Source organism: Macrobrachium nipponense, chromosome 18, assembly GCF_015104395.2.
Source record: "Macrobrachium nipponense isolate FS-2020 chromosome 18, ASM1510439v2, whole genome shotgun sequence".
NCBI classification, from domain to species: domain Eukaryota; kingdom Metazoa; phylum Arthropoda; class Malacostraca; order Decapoda; family Palaemonidae; genus Macrobrachium; species Macrobrachium nipponense.
In genome coordinates this window covers 33,579,106-33,603,918 of record NC_087211.1, presented here as the reverse complement: position 1 = coordinate 33,603,918, position 24,813 = coordinate 33,579,106, and the positions used below count along the sequence as shown (strand labels likewise).

Genomic DNA, 24,813 nt, shown 5'->3' with positions numbered 1-24,813 from the left:
GGTCTACCATTTTGCTACTTTTAACTAGATGCAGGAAAAATGATAATAAACTCACAGGCAGCTGCAGCAAGCATTGGCCATTGCCGAATTTGTATGTAAACGGTGGGATTAAATGAACAGTTAATCTGACCACGAACGTCATGAAAAGTGACATATTCTATTTCTTTATTGTTTTGATATTTTATACTTGTTTGGGTTGAGTACATATTTCATAATATATTAATAGCGTCATTTCCAGCACCTATATAAAAACTTGGAGAAAAAAAGTTGGGGGGTGGGGATGCTATAGAGGACAATTGACATGTCACCCCCTTGATTAAAAAAATGGTGGATATATCCCTCCGTCCCCCCGCAGATGACGCCCATGTTGAGAATATGTACATCTTTTCCTGTTGTCAAGAGAGACAGTAATCCGCAATAATTATCGTTGGTCCTATTTTATCAGATCTTTTACAACTAATTCCTAAAAGCACTAGCAAAAGGAAATGTGTTGAATTTTTCTGCTTTTTAAATACAAAGCAAAACAGGTCTACATTGGAAAAAATGAGTTACTTCATATGACTATCACCCATCAACTTACTTCAGATATCGTTTTGATGGGTACCATGGGCTGGGGGTCATCCTTCGCCTCGTACCCATACCGATAGAGATAAGACGCTCTGACGGCATGCAAGACAGCAGCCAGAGGGAGGGGCTCCAGGTCGGGGTACTTCTGACGCATTAGATAATCGATCCACTTCTCAGCCTCCAACAGACTGATGTTGTCCTGTTCTACTGGGAAAGTAAAGACAATTCATGCAAGATGATAATGTCTGAGAAAGTGAATACAGTTTATGCAATATGATAATGTCTGGGAAAGTAAAGGCAATTAATGCAAGATAATAATGTCTGGGAAAGTAAAGGCAATTAATGCAAGATAATAATGTCTGGGAAAGTAAAGGCAATTAATGCAAGATAATAATGTCTGGGAAAGTAAATACAGTATACGCGATATGGTAATGACTGGGAAAATAAAGACAATTCATGTAAGATGATAATGTCTGGGAAAGTAAAGACAATTAATGCAAGGTTATAATGTCTGGGAAAGGGAAGACAATTCATGCAAGGTTATAATGTCTGGGAAAGTAAAGACAATTAATGCAAGGTTATAATGTCTGGGAAAGTAAAGACAATTAACGCAAGGTTATAATGTCTGGGAAAGGGAAGACAATTCATGCGAGATGATAATGTCTGAGTAAAGACAATTAATGCAAGGTTATAATGTCTGGGAAAGGGAAGACAACTAATGTAAGGTGATAATATCTGGGAAAGTAAAGGCCATTCATGCAAAGTTATGTCTAGGAAAGAAAAGACAACTAATACAAGATGAAAATGTCTTAGGAAGTAAAGACAATTACTCAATATGATAATGTCTAGGAAAGTAAAGACAATTAATTCAAGATGATAATGTATAGGAAAGTAAATACAATTAATGCAAAATAATAATGTCTAGGAAAGTAAAGACAATTAAAGTAAAATGATTGTCTGGGAAAGTAATGAAAATTCCTGCAATATGATAATGTCTGGGAGAGTAAAGACAATTCCTGTTGCAAGGTTAATAACTGTCCGGGCAAAGGAAAAGCAAAACTAATTGCGAAGAATGAAATAATGTCTAGGGAAGTAAAGACAATTACTCAATATGATAATATCTGGGAAAGTAAGACAATTAATGCACGATGATCGTGTCTAGGACAGTAAATACAATTAATGTAAAATGATAATGTCTAGTAAGTAAAGACATTTAAGGCAAGATGATAATGTGTGGGAAAGTAAAGAAAATTCCTGCGATATGATAATGTCTGGGAATGCTAAAAACAATTCATGCAGGATGACAATGTCTAGGAAAGTCAAGGCAATTCATACAAGGTTATAATGTCTGGGAAAGGAAAGACAGCTAATGCAAGATGATAATGTTTTGGGAAGTAAAGACAATTACCAAATATGATAATATCTGGGAAAGTAAAGACCATTAATGCAATATGATAATGTCTGGGAAAGTAGAGACAATTCATGCAAGATAATATCTGCAAAAGTCAAGACAAATAATGCAACATGATAATGTCTGGGAAGGTCAAGCAACTAATACAAGTTGACAATGTCTGAGAAAGTAAAGACAATTATTGCTGAATGACAGCGACTTGGGAGATAAAGACAATTATTGCAAAATGATGAGATCCGTGAAAGTCAAGACAATTTCTGCAAGATGATAATAATTGGGAAAGGAAACACAATGCGATATGTTAATGACTGGGGAATTAAAGACAATCAATGTAAGATAATAATGCCACGAAAATAAAGACAATTGATTCATAGTGATAACGAATTATGGGGAAAATAACAACGTGACTTTTAGAAAGTAAAACACGTTGTGTTTAAGTTGGAGTGATCAATTATTACTAACAGCACTAATAGCAACATCAAGAATAATAATAGCAGCAACCATAATTGTATTATTTCATTTAATCGCCAAGGAATATCTAACCGTTTCACCAGTCTCGGTTGTCAAGACAAAAAAAAAAAAAAAAAGACTTATGAAAATGAAAATTTCTTATTCAGTAACTTATCAATGTCAGTCCTATTTCAGCATCTGGTTGTCAAAGACATACACAAATGAAAATTGAAACATTCGATTAGATGACCAATCAAAATCTGCGCTGTTGAACTTTTCCAGGTTTTCGAAACAATGACAAAAAGAAGAGGAAAGACTGGCACTGACAGGACATCAGCCGTTAGAAGCAAAAGACCGTCTTACTGTGCCTGAGCCACATGGACACCTCGTCTCTGGTGAGGGTCATGATGAGAGGAATGCGAGCGATGTCGCCCTCCTCAACGAGGGCCTTGGGACTCCTCGGCAGGAACGCTCCGGACACGTCTCCTTCCACCACGGGTGCGAAGGCCAGGTCTAGGCCGTCCTGGATGTTCTTCTCCGCGTAGGCCTGTTGACAGAGGATAGGCATCAACCCCTCTTAATATTCTACTTCATAGGGGTAATAAATGAATAAATAAAGTAGTTAATAAGGAAGGTGTCTAAGTTTTTACACACACACACATATATATAACTACAATGAAAAATATATGTACATATATGTGTGCATATATATATATATATATATATATATATATATATATATGCATACAAATATGTATATATATATATATATATATACAAATATATTATATATATATACTATATATATATATATGTATATATAATAGGTATATATATATATATATATATATATCATATATATATAATATATATATATATATATATATATATAAATATATATATATATATATATATATATATATATATATATATATATATATATATATATATATATATATGTGTGTGTGTGTGTGTGTGTGTGTGTATGTGTATATATGTATACATACATATATATAAGATATATTTATTCATATATATATATATATATATATATATATATATATATATATAAAATATAAAATTATATATATATATATATATATATATATATATATATTATATCACTTTAGTATAAAAGGCCCATTAAGATATCTGTTTTGAAGTTAAGGACTATATTTCGGTGGACTAAGTTAGCCCTCTAAAATATAGTCCTCAGCTTTAAACCAGAGTTCTAATAGGCCTTTTTTACTTGAGACTCATCCTGTTTTAACAGAATAATTTGTTTACATATAATATATATATATATATATATATATATATATATATATATATATATATATATATATATATATAATCTTCTTTCCCACCGTTATCTCTACATAAAGGGGTTGGTTGCCTGATGTGCCTTCTCCACTGCCTTCTATCAAAGGCATAATCCTCCATCAAACATCTTCTCTCCATATTTTCCTTCACTTTATCTCCCCATCTAATTCTCTGTCTCCCTCTTGATCATCTTCCTCTGACAAGTTCCTTTTAAGCCCTCTTCACTCCCTCCTCATCATCCATCCTCAACACATGCCCATACCATCTCAATTGTGACTATCTTATCACCTCTGTAATCTTTACTAAGCCTGCCCTTCTTATTTCAACATGTTCTAATCTCTCAAGCAGCGATATTCCCATAATCCACCACAGCATTCTCTTCTCTGTTCTCTCGAGCTTTACTTCCTCTTTTCTTCTTAGAGCCCATGTTTCTGCTCCATACATTAACACTAGTCTTATCACTGATGTAAATCTTGACTTTTAGCTTGATTGGCCTTTTCTTATCACATACCACTCCAGCTACTCTCTCCACTTCCCCCATGCAGCTCTTTATCCTACTGTTAACTTCAGCCTCACATCCTTTTCTGCTTGTTTTATAATCGAGTCTCTTCTATCTTGTATAACTATTCTGTCTCTATCTTCCTTATGCTCAGCAAAGCCTCTGTTTTATTTACATTCACCTTTAAACCACCCCTCTCTAAAGATTCCTGCCACTCTCCAACCCTTCTCTGTAGGTCCTCCTCATTTTCAGCAGTAATCACCAGATGATCGGTGTATAACAATTCCCACAGCTCTTCATTCCCGATCGCTTCACTCAATACATTCATGACCAGCACAAACAAAAATGGGCTTAATGCTGACCCCTGGTGTAATCCAACACTAACTTCAAAGTTTTTTGCTTCCCCAACTGTGGTTATCACTTTTGTGCACGTTCTTTTATATATCATCTCGACTAGCCTAACCAACTTTTCTGGGACTTTCCTTTTCCTTTAACGTCAAAACATCACTGATCTTGGGATTCTGTCGTATGCTTTCTCTAGATCTATGAATGCACAATATAGCTCCTGGTTTCCCTCTAGCCTCTTATCCTGTAGCTGTTTTACTATGGATATGGCATCCACCATCCCTATTCCTCTTTTGAATCTATGCTGCTGTTTCCCGATCTTGACAATCTCTCTTAATCTCTCATCCAGTATTCTCTCTAAAACTTTCAGTCCATCTCTGTTAGTTTAATTCCCCTGTAGTTACCACAATCCATGACATCTCCCTTCTGCTTTCAATTGTATATACCATTAGACTCTCCTTCTAATCCCTTGGCATTTCTTCCTCTTCTATAGCTTTTAATAAATCCATTTCTCCCCCACTGTACCTAGTAATTTGAGTATTTCAATTTGGAACTCCGATGGACCTGGTGATTTACCATTCCTCATTTTCACGCAAACCGGAGCAGGCAGAGATATAGAGTTTGACGGTGATAGGAGAGAAAGTCCTGGTCCCTGGAACCTAAGAAAGAGGAATGATTTCCCAAGAATGAGCCTTGAAATTTGTCAGGTGATAGTTAAAGTTTCTGGATATGTCAAACATTTTCAGGATAGATAACTCTCTGTTGTCCTGTGCGTTTCCTGAACTTCTCTACTGCCCGGTTTGTCATTACGAAGGGAGCAAAGGCAAAGAAAGTAAAGCGAAAGTAAATAGGTGAGGAACAAAGGAAAAGAAAGTACATGTAAAGAAGAAAGACGAAAATAAAGTAAGCAAAGTACGCGTATAGAGGAGAAGCACAAAGGGAGCATACATGGGAGGAAAAGTTGAAAAATGAAGGAGTAGACAAGAAGTCAAGTCGATTCGTACAACACAGCAATGCACCTCATTGATTGTCATGGCATCCGTCCGCCTGAGACAAGCAAGTAGATCGGGTATGGGCGCCTTTGGGCATCCGACGTCTTGTGCTAACTTCTTGGCGAAGCGCTTGGGTCTAGCTTGCAGTGCCCAAGGGGCCATGGCGCAGCCAGACAGCGCAGCTGCCCTCGAGAATAAACCTGGGGGAGGAGGAGGAAGATCAGGAACACGAGATGAAGTGTTAAATTTATATTTTGAAATGATGTGGTTCTCTCATTATTGATGTGTTGTCACAATATTTTGGTTTAGTTTCCGATGCTCCATTGTTTTTATTTACCTTTGTCTAAAGTCTGGGAGATGCACCCAGAATGTGGAAGATAAATACCATGAAAAACAATTTTCACAAAATCGTGATTTTACGGAAGATTCAGAAATATATACTACATATTGAAGCACTTAACTATTATGTACACAGTAAGAATTCAAAGGTATGCACGCAAGTACGATAAATAAAGTAACATTCGTTACATATCCGTATATCAGCTAAGCCAACATTCCACTATGAAGCTGACATGGAAGTCAACCCGGGATATAGGTACTGCTAATTTCAGAGTCAGACACTAGAATAATAATAATAATAATAATAATAATAATAATAATAATAATAATAATAATAATAACATGAGCAAAAAGTAAAAACGCAAAAGGTACTCATTGCTCGATGACCAAAGGTCGTGGAAGTGGGTAAAGTGATACTGAGAGCAATTGGAAAGTAGTACTGTATTGCACGGAACAAAGGTATAATGATGGAAAATTATTATTCTGGAGCAAGTACACAAGATCAGCTTCGATAATCTTCAAGAATAATCTCTAGTAAATCCCTGGTGACGTTCTCATTTCTCTGGTTGTTTCGAAAACTCAGATTCTTGCAAATCCATTATACAGTGAATCTTGACACTTTCTACGCCTAAACCATACCTGCGCTAGTCATTCCATGAACGATTCATGACACCCCCACCGTTCCCACAAAAACTGGTAAAATACAAAATGGAATAATAATAATAATAATAATAATCATAATAATAATAATAATAACTAATAATAATAATAATAATAATAATAATAATAATAATAATAATATGGAAAATTAAATCCACAATAATATGTCTGATCTTGTTATTTAAAATACATAGCAGAAAGCTTTCGAAGACCTGCACGGTCCTCCTTGAATAATAATAATAATAATAATAATAATAATAATAATAATAATAATAATATACTTAGGAAGGAGACCCTCTCTCAAGCATACTTTATTAAAAGTAATGGCTACTTCAGCAGCATTACACTTGTAGAGATTCTTCTCTATTTTGCGAATAGCGGCTTTTCAGTGCTACTTAAACAGGCTAGTAGAGCGCCTATAGAGGTCATGGTAAAATACAGCGTCAAAATAGGTGTATATATTTGAATTTTACAGATAAACTATGATACCATAGTCATCAAAGTCATTAACGATTTTTTTTCTCTCTCTCTCTCTCTCTCTCTCTCTCTCTCTTTCTTAAAGCGAGCTTTCGTCTGGAGCTGCCAGACATCCTCGGGCTGGGAAGCTGAGGGTGGACTGATCTTGGTGCGGTGTCCGTCCTCCTTCTCTACAAGTGTAATGCTGCTGAAGTAGCCATTACTTTTAATAAAATAATAATAATAATAATAATAATAATAATAATAATAATAATAATAATAATAATAACCCTCCGATCAAAAGTACTTTAAACTTTGCTCGAAATCCACTCTAACCGGGTCTAAGGTACAAATACGCTTGGTTTTGCCAAATCAAAATCGAATCCAGCGAGGTAACGGCTGCCTCCAGACGGGGGTCACGGTGCCATTGAACACTGGGTATGGTTATTAAACAGGGCTGAGGATGCGGAAAGCTGATTGGAGGCCAATCATCCATGAAGGGGGCTCGGGGATGGTTGTGGGGGGCAGGGGGGTCCTGGGAGGGGGAGGAAGGGGGCGTGTTGTTTGATGGGACTTTCAGAGAGAGTGGTTTGTGAGAGAGGGATGAGGGGAAATATAGAAGAGAAGAAAGAGACAGAAGGATGGAGGAAGAAGAGGAGGTAGAGAGGAAGGAATGGTAGAAAACTGACGATAGGGAAGGAGGAGAGGGTGAGGTGCAGAGAACGAGGAAGGAAAGGAGAGAGAAACGGGGAGGAAAGAAGGGGAAGGAAGAATGAGGCGCAAAGACGGAGACGAAGAATAATGAGTGAAGGAGAGGAGACGAAGAAGAAAAAATGGCTTGAGCAGATGAAGAGAGGAAGAAGTAAATGATCAAAGAAAAGGAAGAGAAGGAAGAAGAAGCCGAATAAGAAGTAGAGGAAGAAAAGGGAAAAGGACTGTTATGAAATGACGAAGTAAAGAAAAAAAGGGTAAAAAAGGGTGAAGTGGAAGAGTGTGAAAGAAAGGAGGAATGAACAAGAAAGAGAAGAAGAAAGCTAGGAGAAATACAAGAGGGAGATAAGGAAGTGGGGTGATAGGGGGGGGGGGAGGCGAGGAAACAAGAGGAGACAGGGGGAGGGGGGTTAGGGAGGTGTGGGAAGAAAGACGCGGCCGAGAGCCGTCGCAAAACAGCTGAACCGTAATTAGGTGGAAAACAAAAGGCGCTCGTCGGTTCCTTGACAACCACCTGCTCTGTCTCAACACCTCTATCCTTTCATCTCTCTCTCTCTCTCTCTCTCTCTCTCTCTCTCTCTCTCTCTCTCTCTCTCTCTCTCTCTCTTTCCACCTCTAACGCTAGCTTCTTGTGTTTTGATCTTCTCTGAACTACATATCTTCAACTTTCTTAGTGTCGTTATATCACCTCCTCTCCTCTCTCTCTCTCTCTCTCTCTCTCTCTCTCGCTCTCTCTATATATATATATATATATATATATATATAGTATATATATGTATATATATATAAATACGCACACTCACATATATATCCCAAACATAACGCCGCAAAAAAGTCGTTTACTATCACATTCACCCAACCTCGGAATACGCACGGAAGGAAAAAGGAGAAGGGATCCGTTATCAGGGGAACTTGAACCATCCCATGGTTGGAGAACAACAACTTTTGGTGGCGCCAGCCATTCGGCTGTCAAGAGAGGCATAAGTTGATACTGACTTTACCTTACATATGCTCGTTGAATTAAACGACATTTATAGCTTAATGTTTGTGAGTGTAAAAATACCATGGTGAATGTATGTATGTATGTATGTATGTATATATATATACAAAAATAAGTATATATATTTAAATGGACGTATGTGTGTGTTTGTGCCACACACACTTTTACGTGCATTGAGCAATTTCAAACAAACTTGGTATATATATAACAAGGCACCAAAGAAAAAATACTGTGGGGTTGAGACATCACTGGCACTAAAGGATGCTGTGGGAAAAGGGTGAAAATAAAAGTTACCTCAAATGACAAATATTAATGCCTAATCCATAGTTTTTGAGGTTGCTGAGGTTAATAATGACAAGTTCAGTCCAAAGGGGGAGGGGAGTAAAAAAGAGTCGGAAGGGGCGACATGTAAAAGTAATAAAAAACAACAGATACTAGTAACTAATCCATAATTTTTGAGGTTGCTGAGATGAATAGCGACACTCTTGATGCCCTTCAAGTCCAAGTTCAGCCCCAAAAGGGAGGGGGATGAAAAGGGGTGGGAAGGGGGTGACATATTAAAATAACAGAAAATGACAGATATTAGTGTCTAATTCATAGTTTTTGAGGTTGCTGAGAGGAATAGTGACACTCCCAATGGCCTTCAAGTTCAAGTTTAGATTCAACAGAAAGGAGGGGTAAGAAGGGGTGGGTAGGGGGTGACATGTAAAAATAGCCGAAAACAACAAATGTTAATGTCTAATTTATAGTTTTTAAGGTCGCTGAGATGACTAGTGACACTTTCGATGCACTTTAAGTCCAAGTTTATTCCAGCATTTTTGACATTTTATATTTCACCCCTTCTCACCCCTCATTCCTATTGGGACTGAACTATGGTTTAAAGGGCACTGGGAATGTCGCTATTCCTCTCCTTGACCTTGATAACTTTGGATTGGACACTAATATATGTAATTTTTGACATTTTATATTTCACCCATTCTCACTCAACCTTCCTATGGGGCTGAACTTGCACTTAAAAGGCACTGGGAGTGTCACTATTCATCCCAGCGACCTAGAAAACTATGGATTAGACATTAATATCTGTCGTTTTCTGCCACCCCTTTGATGCCAGTGATCCCTTACACCGCCAATATTGTTTTCCAGATAGTAAGTCACATGCATACTGGAATGCGGTATGATAGATCCCCTAGAAACTATTTAGTTACTAAGTCTACAAGCAGAGCCAGCCCCATTTCAGGGAAGCCCTTTCTACCCACACCCCATTTGACATCCCATTCTTTTCCAGATAGTAAGTCATATTTAAAACAAATGATTCCCCGGAAAAGTCTGAATGACAACCGATAAACTCTCTCTCTCGCTGTCTCTCTCTCTCTAACTCTCCCTTGTTCTTTCCCTCTTTCTCCTCCAACACCCTTTCTATTACTTAAAATGCTCTTCAGTTGTACAATAACATCTGGATAAAACAGACAATCACAACAGTAAGATCTGGATTACAGGTACAGTCATCAATTTAATACTTGGATAAAATGGACAGTCATACCTGGTTAAAGGTGACAGGCAGAACAGTGATACCAGGAGGAAAGGGGCAGTCAACAGTAATTCCTGGATAAAGGGACAGTCATCCCAGTAATATCTAGATAAAAAGGGACAGCATCACAGTAATACCTGGAGTTAAGGGACAGTCATCACAGTAGCATCTGTATAAAATAGGTAAACAGCACAGTAATACCCAGATAAAAGGTGCAGTCATCACAGTAATACCACATTAAACCAGAGACATCACAGTAATATCTGAATAAAAAGGACGGACAGAACAGTACTATCTGGATAAAAGGGACAGTCATCACAGTAATACCCCGATAAAAGGGACAGTCATTACAGTAATACATGGATGAAAGGTACAGTCATCACAGTAGTATCTAGATAAAAGGGCCAGTCATCTCAGTAATGCCCGGATAAAAATTAAAGACATCACAGTAATACATGGATAAAAGTTACAGTTATCGCAGTACTACTTAGACAAAGGTGAAAGTAACCACAGTAATACCTTGATGAAAGGGAAAGACAGCACAGTAGTACCTGAAGAAAAGTGACAGTCATCACAATAATATCTGGATAAACAGCGCAGACAGCACAATAATACCCGGATAAAAGGGACATCATCACAGTAATACCCAGATAGAAGGAACTGTCACTGTCATATTAAAAAAAGGGGAAAGTCAATTGCACTAGAAGGTTTTCCATCGTCAGAAGCAATTCATCTTGGACTTTATATGAAACAGCCAAACGTAATTTGAGCACCTGTTTGTAAATTCTTTTCTATGCGGAGCACAGGAATACCTAGATAAAAGGGACAGTCATCACAGTAATATCTGGATAAATGATATAGTCATCGCAGTGATAACTAGATATAAGGGACAGTCATCATGTAATACTCGGATAAAAGGGATAGTCATCACAATAGTATCTCGATATAAAAGACACTAATCACAGTAATACCCAGATAAATGGGAAAGAAATCACTGTAATACCTGGATAAAAGGGACAGTCATCATAGTAAAATCTAGATAAAATGGACAAATAGGACAGTAATTTCAAGATAAAAGGGACATATAGGACAGTAATATCTAGATAAAAGGGACAGATATCACAGTAATACGCGAATAAAAGCGTCAGATACCCCAGTTATATCTGGATAAAAGAAACAGTCCTCATAGTAATAACTGAACAAAAGGGACATGTATCATAGTCATACCTGGATAAAAGGGACAGTCATTACAGTCATGCCTGGATAAAAGGACAGAAATCCTTGAGTAAAAGAGAAAGGTTGAACAGCAATACAGAAGGGGTCAGACAGCACAGTAATACCAAGATGAAAGGACAATCACGACAGAAATGCCTCTTAGTTCGCCCACGACTCTTCGAAGGACGAATGTTGCAAGAAAAAAATAGAACTCTCAGTCCGACCATCAAAACAGACTTCCCACCCTCCTTTTTCTCCTTCTCCTCTTCCTTCCCCAACCTCTTATCTCTTCTCTCCCCCTCCCCTCCCCTTCCTTTTTCCATCCCCATACACGTAAACAGTCATTCAGAGTACTCCGTGGCAGGACCGGGTTGGTCAGCTATATATATATATATATATATATATATATATATATATATATATATATATATATACATACACACATATATACATACATATTTGTATATATGCACACAGGCACAGATATATATGTATATGTACACACACACCACACACACACACACACACACACACACATATATATATATATATATATATATATATATATATGTGTGTGTGTGTGTGTGTGTGTGTGTGTGTGTACATATACATATATATCTGTGTGTATGCACACACACAGCCACCATCATATATATATATATATACATATATATATATATATTATATATATATATATATATATATATCATATCATATCATATCATATCATCTTTTCTTTCAGCTTAAGGCCAAGCAAAGGAATCTACTTGAGTAGAGACAATACATTACACACACTTTAGATCTTCGAAGCAAAAAGATAAAAACAGTATAGTCTACATACAAACAGTTGCTGAAATAATAGTGATAATAATAAGCCTAGTAACAGTAATGGAATTAATTCTATTGAAGCAATAGTAATAGAAATAAATAATGTTTATAATGATATAATCAGTAGCATACAATTAGGTTTCTGCTAAAGACTTTAAGTATATACAAATTTAAGGTGTAGAATGGTAAACACGACAAGGGAAAAAGCAAACTTCAATAATAATGATAATAGTAATAAGAAAGAAGTAAACATCTCTGAAGCATGTCTTGTTTAAAAGATGGTTGCATCCTGGTAATTAATCTTATATTGAGTTTTTCTAAAATATTTCTTATGGCTCGATTCCTTTCTACTTTCACAGTGACGAATGTTCGTATTTGGCAAAGATAAATATATAATCAGCATTTACATCGCAGCTTTAGTTTCTATTTAAGTGCAGGTATTGAAATAGTATGTGGTAAATCCGTAGACTTGACAGCCTATTCTCTCAGTTTCTTTTGCCATTCAGGTTTTACCAGCAGATAAATTCTGGATACTTCGGAGTTCCTTTCTGGAGTTACTTCAGTCGAACGACGTTTCGACCAGCCCGTTCGTCATCCTCTAGACTGGTGAGGCGAATCTCTTCTTCCTGGAAGGACACACACTGAGGAATATTCCATAATGACTACAAATAACACGAGCCCACAATCAATGGCATTATTTGGGGGCAACTTCAGCCCATCCGACCCTAAGAAAAAGAACAAGCTCGTTATATTTCACAGAAATAGAAAAATCAACAGCCTGGTTATGAAGAATAATCCGGCCTCCTCCTCGCAGGTCCCCTGAAGAGAACCAATGTGGTGTCGATACAAATGCTCTGCCATGCTCAGGAGGGTGCCATAATTTCAAAATAGAAAAAAGTTAAATTAACCCTGATATTGAGATCATTGACCATGCAACATACTATCACGGCCCAAGACTCCCAGCGACAATAATGGCGAGCCTCCCTCTTGGACTCCGGGCCCCTTCAATTTTCACTTCACTCTTCTCCATTCAACTCAGACAAGAGGCACAAGAAGCCATAAACAACACATCTGGTCATAATATCTACTACACAGACAGCTCAGTCGACCGAAATGTACCAGCAGAAGCTGCTGCAGCGATGTCTCCTCCTTAAAAGGGAGTTGGAGACTATCCAACGATGCCTCCACCCTGCAAATGGAGTTAGTTGCCAACCTCAAGGCGCTAGGAGACTCCCTAAACAAAGCAGGGAGCACATAATCCATGTGGATTCAAATATGCGCCTCTCGCTATAAAGAATCATTCACACACTGAGAATGTGCACATCCTAATCAGCATAAAAGCTGCAACATTCGCTCATAAGAGCATGGTAGGCAAGTGACACTAAACATTCCCAGTCACATAGGAATCCAAGGAAACACAGCGGCAGATCGACTTGCAAAAAGCACTCTATAATGCGACATAATCAGTATCACCCTCAATCAGTCCTTCATGCAAATAAAACAATATTTCAGGCCAGGTACTGCCAGAATGAAGTACACAGCAAACTTCGTCAGGTACCTTTTCAAGGATCCAGGTCTGCAAAATGTCTGTAGAAAACACCAAGTTACAGAGTTTTTCTCTCTTCTGGAACACACCCAGGAAACTAGCTGTCATCATCAGCCGGCCATGGTTAGGATATCTGTGTACCTACTACCATAAACGTGGCAGTGGATCAGCCATTAGAGCATTACTGTCACACTGCCCGGAAAGGCCGAATTTCAAAGAGGTCCTTCTAACAAACACCAAACTTGTAGCACACGTAACTGAAAAAAAATTGAAGCACTTTCAGCGTTCCTTTGCCCCTACCCACCACCCACGTGAACAAAAACAGGTCCCCCTGCCCGAAGATGACTGAGATTACTCATCATCACACATTTATCTTGTGCCAAATTATCCATTTTTTTATTTACCTCTTTTCAGGCTGATACAACGAACTCATATCTGATAAGGTTTTTCAAAGCCTGCACAAGTGACGTATGGTTCAATATCTCCTTCATCCTTAGTTTACGCGTATTATGTTCATTTGATTAATAGTTCAATCGATATTATTATTAGTCTTATCTTCAGTATTATTATGATCATTAGAAATATTATCAAACTTATAATTTTTTTTGTTTGTATTTGTGTCTTTATAACTTTTTTCTTTTACTCCCGCCCCCCTCACCCCCAGCCTCTCTTTCTCTCTCATCCACAGAGAGCCACCCTTTCCCTCCAAGAAGTACCTCCCGGACATTCATACCGCATTCCACTTCACCAAATGACGCACGGTCTGCTCTATTAGGAAGGCCGTGATGGCATACAGCCATCCTATGTATAAGCAAAGAACTTCATCCATTCACCACAAATAAGTAGCCTCACCTCCCAGTCACCACCATCTTTCCCCTGTTCTCTCAAGAAGGTCAACTATGACCATTATTTTTCTTCCTCTCACATTACTCCCTTCCAGTCTCCTCTTCTTGAGACTGAAACTACACTCTACTGTCGCTACGCCTTCATCTTAAGTTTTACTCTATCCAAAAGGAACTTTAAAACCCATCCTTTTTCTCTGACGAATTTTATCCATTCCTCCAGGGGCTTTCCTACTCACTGGGACTTGCTGTTATAAACACTTTCTCTCCCATTACCCGTTTTCATTTCTGGCCCAGTGGTTAGACTAAGCCGAATGGTGTCACCAATGAGGGTATAGATCACACCACAAGCCCCACTTGCAAGAACTGTGAATTTTTTTGTTCTTAATAGAATCTCAATCGTCAGTTACAGGGTACTGAAGAGCAAGATCCAAAGCCAGCACAAGGCAAGCTGAATCTAACAACAACGATTACAACACCCCTTGCCTTCAGAATCATCTCACCTGTCTAGAGGATGACCAACGGGCTGTTTGAAACGTCGTACGACAGAATAAACTCCACAAAGAAAGTCCGAAGTATCCCGAATTCATCCGAAAAAAACTCCCAAAGGCAAGGCTGTTGAATCTACGGATTTGTCACATACTTTTTTAATACCTAAACTTTTATAAAAAAAAAAAAAAAAAAAAAAAAAAAAACTGCTGTATAAATCTGTTTATGTACTATATCTCTTTGCCAAAATATGAATATTGACCAGATGCTGGCTAATATCAACTTGGGAGAAAAGCAGTCATAAGAAAAAAAATTTGAGGTGACTCAGATATAACATTAATTCGCAAAATACTGCCATCCTTTTTAATAATGTGATAATAATAATGATATATTATGCGGATGACACTTAAAAATTGCAGTAATAGAAAGTAAGATTACATAGCAAATGAGACTCCTGAGTGAAATCAATAAATCGTCTCATTGCGAACCAAGGTTATATGTTTCATGGTCTCTCGGGTAGTTCTTTCAAAGGGAACACTCATAAATACTGTAGCAGTAGGAGCGGTACAATAACAGTTTTTCGATGCTGTGACCATTTATTATTGGTAATAAGATGAAAGTGCTTATCACCTCCAGCGTTTAAATTTTCCTTCGTGGCTGTAACTTTGTTCGTATAATCATTAAGTTTTTTATTTCTTCGTGATTTAAAATCCAACACACACACACACACACATACACACACACACACACACACACACACACACACATATATATATATATATATATATATATATATATATATATATATATATATATATATATATATATGCGCACACACGCACACACACACACACACACACATATATATATATATATATATATACATACTATATATATATATGAGAGGAAACTCGATGACATAAATTACTGATCATAACATTTTTTTGAAGATAATTACCTGTATTTGCAAAAGATGTGAAAATAATGAAATATTCTTGCAAAGACTAATTAATCTCAAATATTAAGCCACAAATAACATTTTAATAACGAAATGGTTGTATCTCCACACGGCGTGCGCACAGACGCGCACACACAAACGCACACAGACACACACCCACAACATATATGATAATATATATATATATATATATATATATATATATTATAAATATATATGTGTGTGTGTGTGTGTGTGTGTGTGTGAGTGTGTGTGTGTGTGTGTGTACACTTGCGACCCAGTGGAACAAATAGAAAACGTGAAGGTAGAATAAGCGATTTATCCATTAAGGAATAAAAGTAACTTGAAATAAAAGGACGAGGGAAAAGGCGACTCATGGAATGGGTGATAACTGTAGGAACACAATAAAGATGTTAACCAAGTCTGTATCCATTGGTTCTCTTTCCCATATGGTTAAGAAAATGGGAGTGTTTTTTATATCTTTTTTCTGGGTATATTCTCTCACTTAGACCTCAGGTTTAATAATCTTGACTTTTAGTTAATATGCCATCGAACTCCCAGATAGGTGTGCTTGCTCTTGAGAAAAAAAGTCCTTGAATAGATACAGATATAATCATTTTAGGTAACAACAACAATAATAATCTAAAGAAAACTCATAGCCACATGAGTCTATAAAATGGAAAAGTAAATCCACTGTAGTATGCCTGTTTAATTTTGTTATTTAAAATATATAAAGCAGAAAGCTTTCGATGACCTTCACGGTACTCCTTCTCAATCTCTTTGACAAGGAGGACCGTGCAGGTCATCGAAAGCTTTAAGCTGTGTATATATTTAAAAAAAAATATCAAACAGGCATACTACAGTGGATTTACTTTCCCAACAACAACAACAACAGCAATAATAATAACAACAACAACAACAAAAACAATAATAATAATAATAATAATAATAATAATAATAATAATAATAATAATAATAATAATAATAATAATAATAATAATAAGCTGATATTGCTTGTTTATGAATTCCCAACGCGCTTTTTAGCGCCTTACCTTTAGAAGATCATAATGATCATCGTTTAAACTGACTTACCTCTAGAAAGAGGAGAAATGAGATGAAGAATGACCGAGGCCCCTCCTGCCGAGTTTCCCACCAGCAGGATTTTATCTTTGCGGCCTCTGAAGGCGTGGGCGTGCCGCTGCACCCACTGCACGGCCAACCTTTGGTCTAAGAGTCCCCAGTTACCTCGGGCCCATTTGTCCCCGGTTGACAGGAAACCTGGAATGGCAGTAATGAAAAATTAAAGGAAGGTCAATATGGCGCACAACACTCCCCCACAATGCAATGGAATGTTTAAGGTTATCTTAACTGGACATATGGAATGCATGAATATATGTAGCGGGCGCGCGAGGCGGAACTCCGTAAAACTAACCGAATACGAAGTTTCGCGCCCTTTTCCCTCTGCATCTTGCACTGAATACTTGTAACACGTAATCATATGTTGGAAAATAAAAAGGAAAATTCTTGGAGCCTTATTGTGACACAAGTTTCAGATCTTTTGTTTGACCATATACGTACATGGGTATTCCAGCGTTTCATGATTTATTGTTGTTTCCTTATAATAATTTTTCATTGGTTGAATATTATAAGATTGATCCATGCGAATGTTCGCGCATTTTGAATGAAACGTGGTTTTGGTTGGTTGAGTAGTTAGTTATGTATCTTCAGAAAAAACTTTTCTGGTGATAAAGAAATGGTTGTAGATTGTTCGAACTTGTATTTTAAGAATTTTTTCTTTTCATTTACATTTCTATTTGAAGTCACTTTGCTAGTTCGCTTCCAATATTCGTAATTTTTCACCTTTGAAAATTAGTTGGAAGTTTTAAAAATATCATATTTGATATAGGTCATAAAATATTCCCAGCGATGGAAAGAAATAACTCACACAAGCTAATTGCAAACAAAAAGAGCTGTTTTTTTACCTTTCAAATCTCTCTCTCTCTCTCTCTCTCTCTCTCTCTCTCTCTCTCTCTCTCTGTAGATATATATATATATATATATATACTATATATATATATATATATATATATATATATATACATATATATATATATATATATATATATATATATATATATATATATATATATATATATATAAAACTCATATTAGCAGGCAGCATCGCTATCAAATAGATGCCAATAACAACCTACCTCCCTGGGGAATGGAACCGTCGACCACCTGTAGTACCAGGTCGATGCACTTCAGGTCTATGTGTGCTGAGCAATTTCAGTTGTCGACAATTCGAATCACCGGGGAGGGATGTTGCAGTTAACATTATATATATATATATATATATATATATATATATATATATATATATATATATATATATATATATATACACAGAGAGTCTCGAAAATTAGAGGGCGCCCCTTTACGGCATAAACTAGAATGATATGGACAAAAAGAAAGTAATTCAGGACAGATATTTATTTAAGTTTACTCTCTGGGTTATTTTTTTTTTTTTAAAAATAGTTGACTTGGTATGGCCTCCATCTGCCTGTACCACAGCCTGCATTCTTGAGGGGTATGATTTCAGCAAATCGCAAAAAACCTGAGACTCAAACTCCATATCCCTGAGCACTTCAGTCACCTATCCTCGCAGGTCGTCAAGGCTTGGTGTACCATCATAGTTCACTGTGCACGCTTCAACACGATCCTTTCAGATACTGCCAATGTTTTCACGCACATTAAGGTCAGGGGAGCTACCTGGAAATTCACTTGACGAGAAGGAATCGATACCACTATTTTGAAGCAGCTCCTGTGTCTGAAGAGCCTTGAAACATGGTGCCTTATCATGCAAAAGTGTGACTTCTTCAACAGATAACACATTTTCAGGATCTTTGAGGAAAGGAAATACTTCACCAGTAAGCACAGTTTCTCTGAAGTATTCGCCATTCCATGACTCCTTTTTCTATGATGATCCACATTAACTGTTTGGCTGTGAAACAGAGAAAATTTCCCAAACATTCAGGAAATTTCACGACTTGGCGATAGTGCATGTCATCGCTGATATCATCCAACTTTGCAGCCCAAATGATGTCATCAGATGAAGAATTCATCTGATGCGGCAACATGGAGAAAGTCAGCTCCATCCCAATCTTTAAGAAATGAACCACAAAATCATGCGCGGTCTTCTTTCTGTTGCTGAGTGATGTTGCGCTTGCTGATAATAACATGAAGTTGCTTGATACCAGATTTTTTCAACTTACGATATACAGCACTATAACTTCTCTTCTTTCCCCTTTTTGTTTCTAGTTCAAGCGCAATTTACGTAAAGACTGTCTTGGTTTACCCACTGCCTCAGCTATGATGTCTTTTGACTCCTGAGAAAGAACTTCAGGCCTTCCAAGATCACTCTTTTTGCGATGACAGTCATTTGGATTTTTGTTCCAGTTTCTTTTAATAAAGGATTCATCTCTTTTAATGTATTTAGCTATCCAGGAACGTGAAATGAAGGATTTTCTCCGAGTCGTTAGCCATGGCTGTATCTAACTCCGTCATTCAGTCTGAAAATACAAGAAATGTGAAATGAAAAATAGCTTAATAGAAACTTGAGATAATGTACTTGGAGATAGGCTATAGCAGAAAACTTCACTATTTTCATTTGTTCGGGGGGGGGGTGGGGGGGGGGGGGGGGGGGGGGGCTCTGATTTCGAAACACCCGGTAATATATATATATATATATATATATATATATATATATATATATATATATATATATATATATACCGGGTGTTTCGAAATCAGAGCCCCCCCCCCACAGAACAAATGGAAAATAGTGAAGTTTTCTGCTATAGCCTATCTCCAAGTACATTATCTCAAGTATATATATATATATATATATATATATATATATATATATATATATATATATATAATTATATATATATATATAATATATATATATATATATACTGAGTATGTGTGAATGCGCGATACTCATGATCAATCTACATGAGACTTGGAAATGTTGCAACGTGTTTATTGAGCACTACAATCCTAATGAACAGCCTTTCTGTGAAGAACCATCCAAAGAATATCTTCTTTTTTATTTGATGGTGTAGAGAGGTGTCGGGGTGTAAGAATGCTACCACCGTAGGTCCTGCGTGTCATGAAAGGTGACTAAAAGGACAGCTGCTGCCTTGAAGTCTAACTCTTGAGTAAAAGGTTAGTCCCACCGCCGATAACTGTGGAAACTACTGCTCTGTAGGTGTTCGTTTTAGTCAAAGGTGAAGCCCCCCGCCAATAACCATAGTTGAGGACAGCAAGGTCTTGCGGTCGTAAAAAATCCTTTGCCAAACAGTAAACCATGCCTGATGTTGTATGGAATATGATAAGGAGAGAAGATATTTGGTGGAGGATAATGCCTTTGATAAAAGACAGTGGAGAATGTCGGGATAACGGAAAAAATCGATGGTCAGAATAGCTGGAAAGACATTCTTTGTTGATTTTTTTCCTTTATATTTTTTTTGCTGGCATTTAAGTGTTCGTTTTTTGTGATTAATGTACTCATGTTATTAATTGTCTTATTATTGTAAGAAATCTGGTGTCAAAAGAGTAGGGTTACCGGCGCCATCTTTACTACCGCATCACGGTTGAATTAATGCGTAATGAAGAGAAATAATTCGTGAAGATGACAGCTGCTTCCTGTTCAGAATTGCTATCGCCCACATGTCGACCACAGTCGCACTTATCTTGTTGTGTGCTTCCAGCTAAGTGAATATCATAGCTCCCTTGCGGCAACACCAGCACTCGCTTGGTCCTCCTCATCTTTTTTCTCTCGTGACTCCTGCATCAAGGCGCCTTTTTCACCCTTTTCTCCATTTTTACAGCATGACCGAACTTCCTGAAAACACTCAAGTTTATGCCACCTCTTCGTTGAATAGTTCTGCCTTTCCTACCACTTTAGGTCACTCTCCTCCTCCACATAATCGGTGCTGGCAACGAATCTCTGTTATTGCTTGAATAATTCGATTTCACTGAAAACAAGTTATTGGTTCAGCAGCAAAGGCCATTGGTTTTCAGTCTGGGTGGCTGAAAATGTAAAAACGCTCCAGAGGAAAGACAGGTAGGGTTTATCAATGAATGAGTGAAAAGTGACCCTCAGAAGAAAAAACAAATAAAAAAGCTAGAACTTTAGAAAATATAAGACAACTAAACCAAAATCGTACCCTGACTACAAAGACAATCTAAGAACTGGCAACAAAAGATAAAAAATGGAACGAATGAATGATTGCTTTATCCGTGAGTTGAGCTGAAAGGAATTCCAGTATTTAGTGAAAATCTAATCATAAATCAAATGATAGCGATGGTTGTAGTAGCTGTTTCGAAGAGAATTTACTGACGGCAAGTATCGAGTGAAGAGCAACAATCCTCATCGACTGAGGAGGGATTATGTGTTTGTCACCAAAGAATGTTGAAAGCGAAGGTCAGAAAGAACATGATGGCAAAAGTAATGAGAACCATTGGACAAAAATACGATGGAGTAATGACTGCTATAACAGGCTGTGTAGGAGGTTCTTGCCTCTCGTTATGACACATGTCTTAGGAAATTCTGTATCAGCAAACCTCTCAATATGAGCTCCAGTGTTCCCAAATGTCTCGTTCCTTACATCGGCAGCTGCAAATACGAAAACAAGCACACCTGCCAATGAACACGACAAGAATGCTCTTTTATGACAGGAGCCAGACGAGAGAACTAGCATATTTATAATAAGCTACCTCGATCGTTATTTAGTTAGTTTGAGCTTCTGTCAGTGTTGTTGATAGCTACCCTCTGCATTTCTGACACGACTGATAGACTAATTAATAGACTTTGACCGCTCCCATCGTCTCCATTATCGTCACCAGTCAGTCATCTTCATATAAGACCTCGCTGATACCGCCAGCCCCGGTAGCAAAATTCGTCACCAAAAGTGCGCTTTTGCCCCTTCGCCAGACTACCAGCGGCATTACTTACTTTTTATTGCCATTTTCTTGAGAGGAAAGGCCATTAAGGATGGGAGGGCGAGTCGAAATGTGCAACTTATTCACGAAGGAAGCGACACATCTGCCTCTCGTGGTGAAACCTGAAAAGACGCGTTCCATTCACACGTTACTTGAATTCTTCTTATTTTTTTCCCACCTTCTTCTCCTTCTTCTTCTTCTTCTTCTTCTTCTTTTGTCATTCCCAACCTCGGGCATCGCTTGTTAGCCGTATCCGGACTCCGGGGATAACAGGATCCCTTCATTAACATCCTCCGGAGGGACGGAGGGTCTGAGGACGCGCGTGGGTGGAGGCATCGGGAAGGTGTATATTTATGGTCATTATGATACGGATGAAATTTCTTTCTTAATTAAGAATAAAAAAGAAACGAAGGTGACTTCGGTACGTTGATAGGTTACACAGACGGAAAGGATTAAAAGACATATTGGAGGATATCAAGATGCCCAGAATATGCTCATGCCGCCCTCTGTTTTCGAAGTGTGCTCGGATGGTGGAGCACCTGAATGAAATTCCTCATTCTGAACACATGAGCACCTAAGCAAAACTGCACATTATTTTGTACTTGTCCGGAAAAGAACAAATGGTTTTATTTTGATGATGCGTTTGACGAAATTAATGAGGTAATTTGTTAAACAAGGCGTTACCACTTATCGAACAGCAAACTTCACTCATTGGCGATAGAAACTATTGTTTGTGTAATGAGAACAGTTTAAAAATTTCAAGTACGGAAATACCAGAAAGAAACGTACAATTGCTTTCGTTAATATAATGTTCAGACGTGAGTCTGCTCTCCGTCAGCTCCTCTGTCATTTGTCTTTTCTTTGACACGCAAGAATGAGATCAGTTTTATTACTTTTAGGTATTGGTTTTCACTCATTACATCTCTCGGCCTCTCCCTCTCTCTCTCATTAGATTTGAGGATGCTTGTCTTCTCTACTTTTGTCTCCCTCATCCTTTCTCTTTCCAGCCACCACTCGTTCCAGTCCACACGTCACCCCCGCCCTCCACACAACCTCCCACGCTCAAACACAACCACACATTAGATTTTTGGCTACCTGTTCTTGCAGCCTGTTTATCTGTCTATTTATGATGATGCATCTCTCTCTCTCTCTCTCTCTCTCTCTCTCATTTCAGAATACTTCGTATCACCTCTCACGGTCTTTGCAATGAACGTAAAAACAAAAAGCTACAAAACCCCTCACAAGATAAATGACGTCATTATAGCTACTCAGTTGTCCTCGTTTCTGCTTAATTTCCTTGACAACTGGCCCTCCCCCATCCCCCCACCCGTTCAGTCACCAAGGTCCTCCATGACGCCCCTCATACCCTGGCAATCCCCCGAGGCCCGTCTCCCCTCAAATTACATCTACCACAATCAACCTCCGCACCCCCCACCCCGCCCAACACTATCTCCTTTTTCAAGTAGACCCAACGGCATGTTGGAATTCCTGGGACGTTTTTTTTTTCGTAGGATGAAATATGTTACCCCCGCCACCCGACCCCCCAACCCCCCCCCCCCCCCCCCGCTCTTTCTCTCTCTCTTCTACCCTCCCCCCCCACCCAGTGAAAATACCAAAGGTGTAAGGACGCTTAAAGTTCATAGAGGGGTATGCAAAAGTCCTAAAGCTGAATCGAGAGGGAGAGTGTGGCCTGGTTGGTTGGCGTATCTACAGGCCTCCATTTCACTTTCATTTCTCATTCCTGTTATGGGAGGTCGAATTTGTTATTAACTTGCTTATGTATTACTCTCCATTTGTGTCAAGGTGGGTAAGTACACTCCTATTTTTATATTAGATGACTGCCGCACTATTTTCTGCAGTTTTGAATGAGTGTTGATGAATTTACTTCACATTTTGTATAAAGGATCTAATAGAATCTCGCTGTCCCGACCCAGAATTAAAGAGGAGGGTTAAGAGTAGGCCCGCCGCCTGCAACACATCTTGCCAGCCTTTTGCAGGTAGCCCCGGGTCTCAGTGAGGCCGAGAGGAAAGTCGGTTCACCTCGCTCTCGCCCGTCTTCACGCTCCTCATCTTTTCACTTGCCAACCTTGACAGATACAAGAATGCGCCGCTTCTCACACTGAAACGAGCAGCAGCTGACTTGTTAGAAGATTAAGAGTTCAAGAGTCAGTTGTGTCATGAAAATGCGCTCTCCACACTACATCTAAATGCCTACATAGTTTCTCCTTCCTTTGTCGTTTAAGAAAAATGCCTGTTGAAACTTCCGCAAAATCGTAAATGTTAAAATCAACACACAGATACATTCTCCCTCTCTCTCTCTCGCACACACACAAAGCAAACTCTTTCAAAACTTACCAAAAGGACCCAGACGGTAATTGATTGTGACCACAACGATGCCCTTCGTGGCCAGCTTTTCTCCTGGGTAAAGTCGTCCTCCGTTAGCGTAAAACGAGCCTCCGTGGATGTAGACAATCACCGGGTATTCCGCAGATTCTTCAGTCTCCCCTCCCATTTCGAATCCCGTTTTCTGTGGACCTTCTAGCTGAAAAATGGGGACATAGCAAGAGAGTTATATCTGCCTGGACTGCATGGTGTTGTTTAACAATTAATTTAAGGGCATTCAGTATTGGTCTGGGGTATCT

General features: G+C 38.1%; 1 protein-coding gene across 1 annotated transcript in view; it reads right to left on the bottom strand.

Moving 5' to 3' along the window:
* Positions 1-24,813, bottom strand: part of LOC135196952 (bile salt-activated lipase-like) — a 67,848-nt gene that overhangs the window by 10,015 nt on the left and 33,020 nt on the right. The window contains exons 2-6 of the mRNA XM_064223802.1: positions 24,527-24,713; positions 17,252-17,437; positions 5,615-5,787; positions 2,792-2,975; positions 581-774 (exon numbers count right to left, since the gene is read on the bottom strand). Of these exons, the coding sequence (XP_064079872.1) occupies positions 581-774; positions 2,792-2,975; positions 5,615-5,787; positions 17,252-17,437; positions 24,527-24,713 (924 nt within the window). The remainder of the gene's footprint in view (positions 1-580; positions 775-2,791; positions 2,976-5,614; positions 5,788-17,251; positions 17,438-24,526; positions 24,714-24,813) is intronic.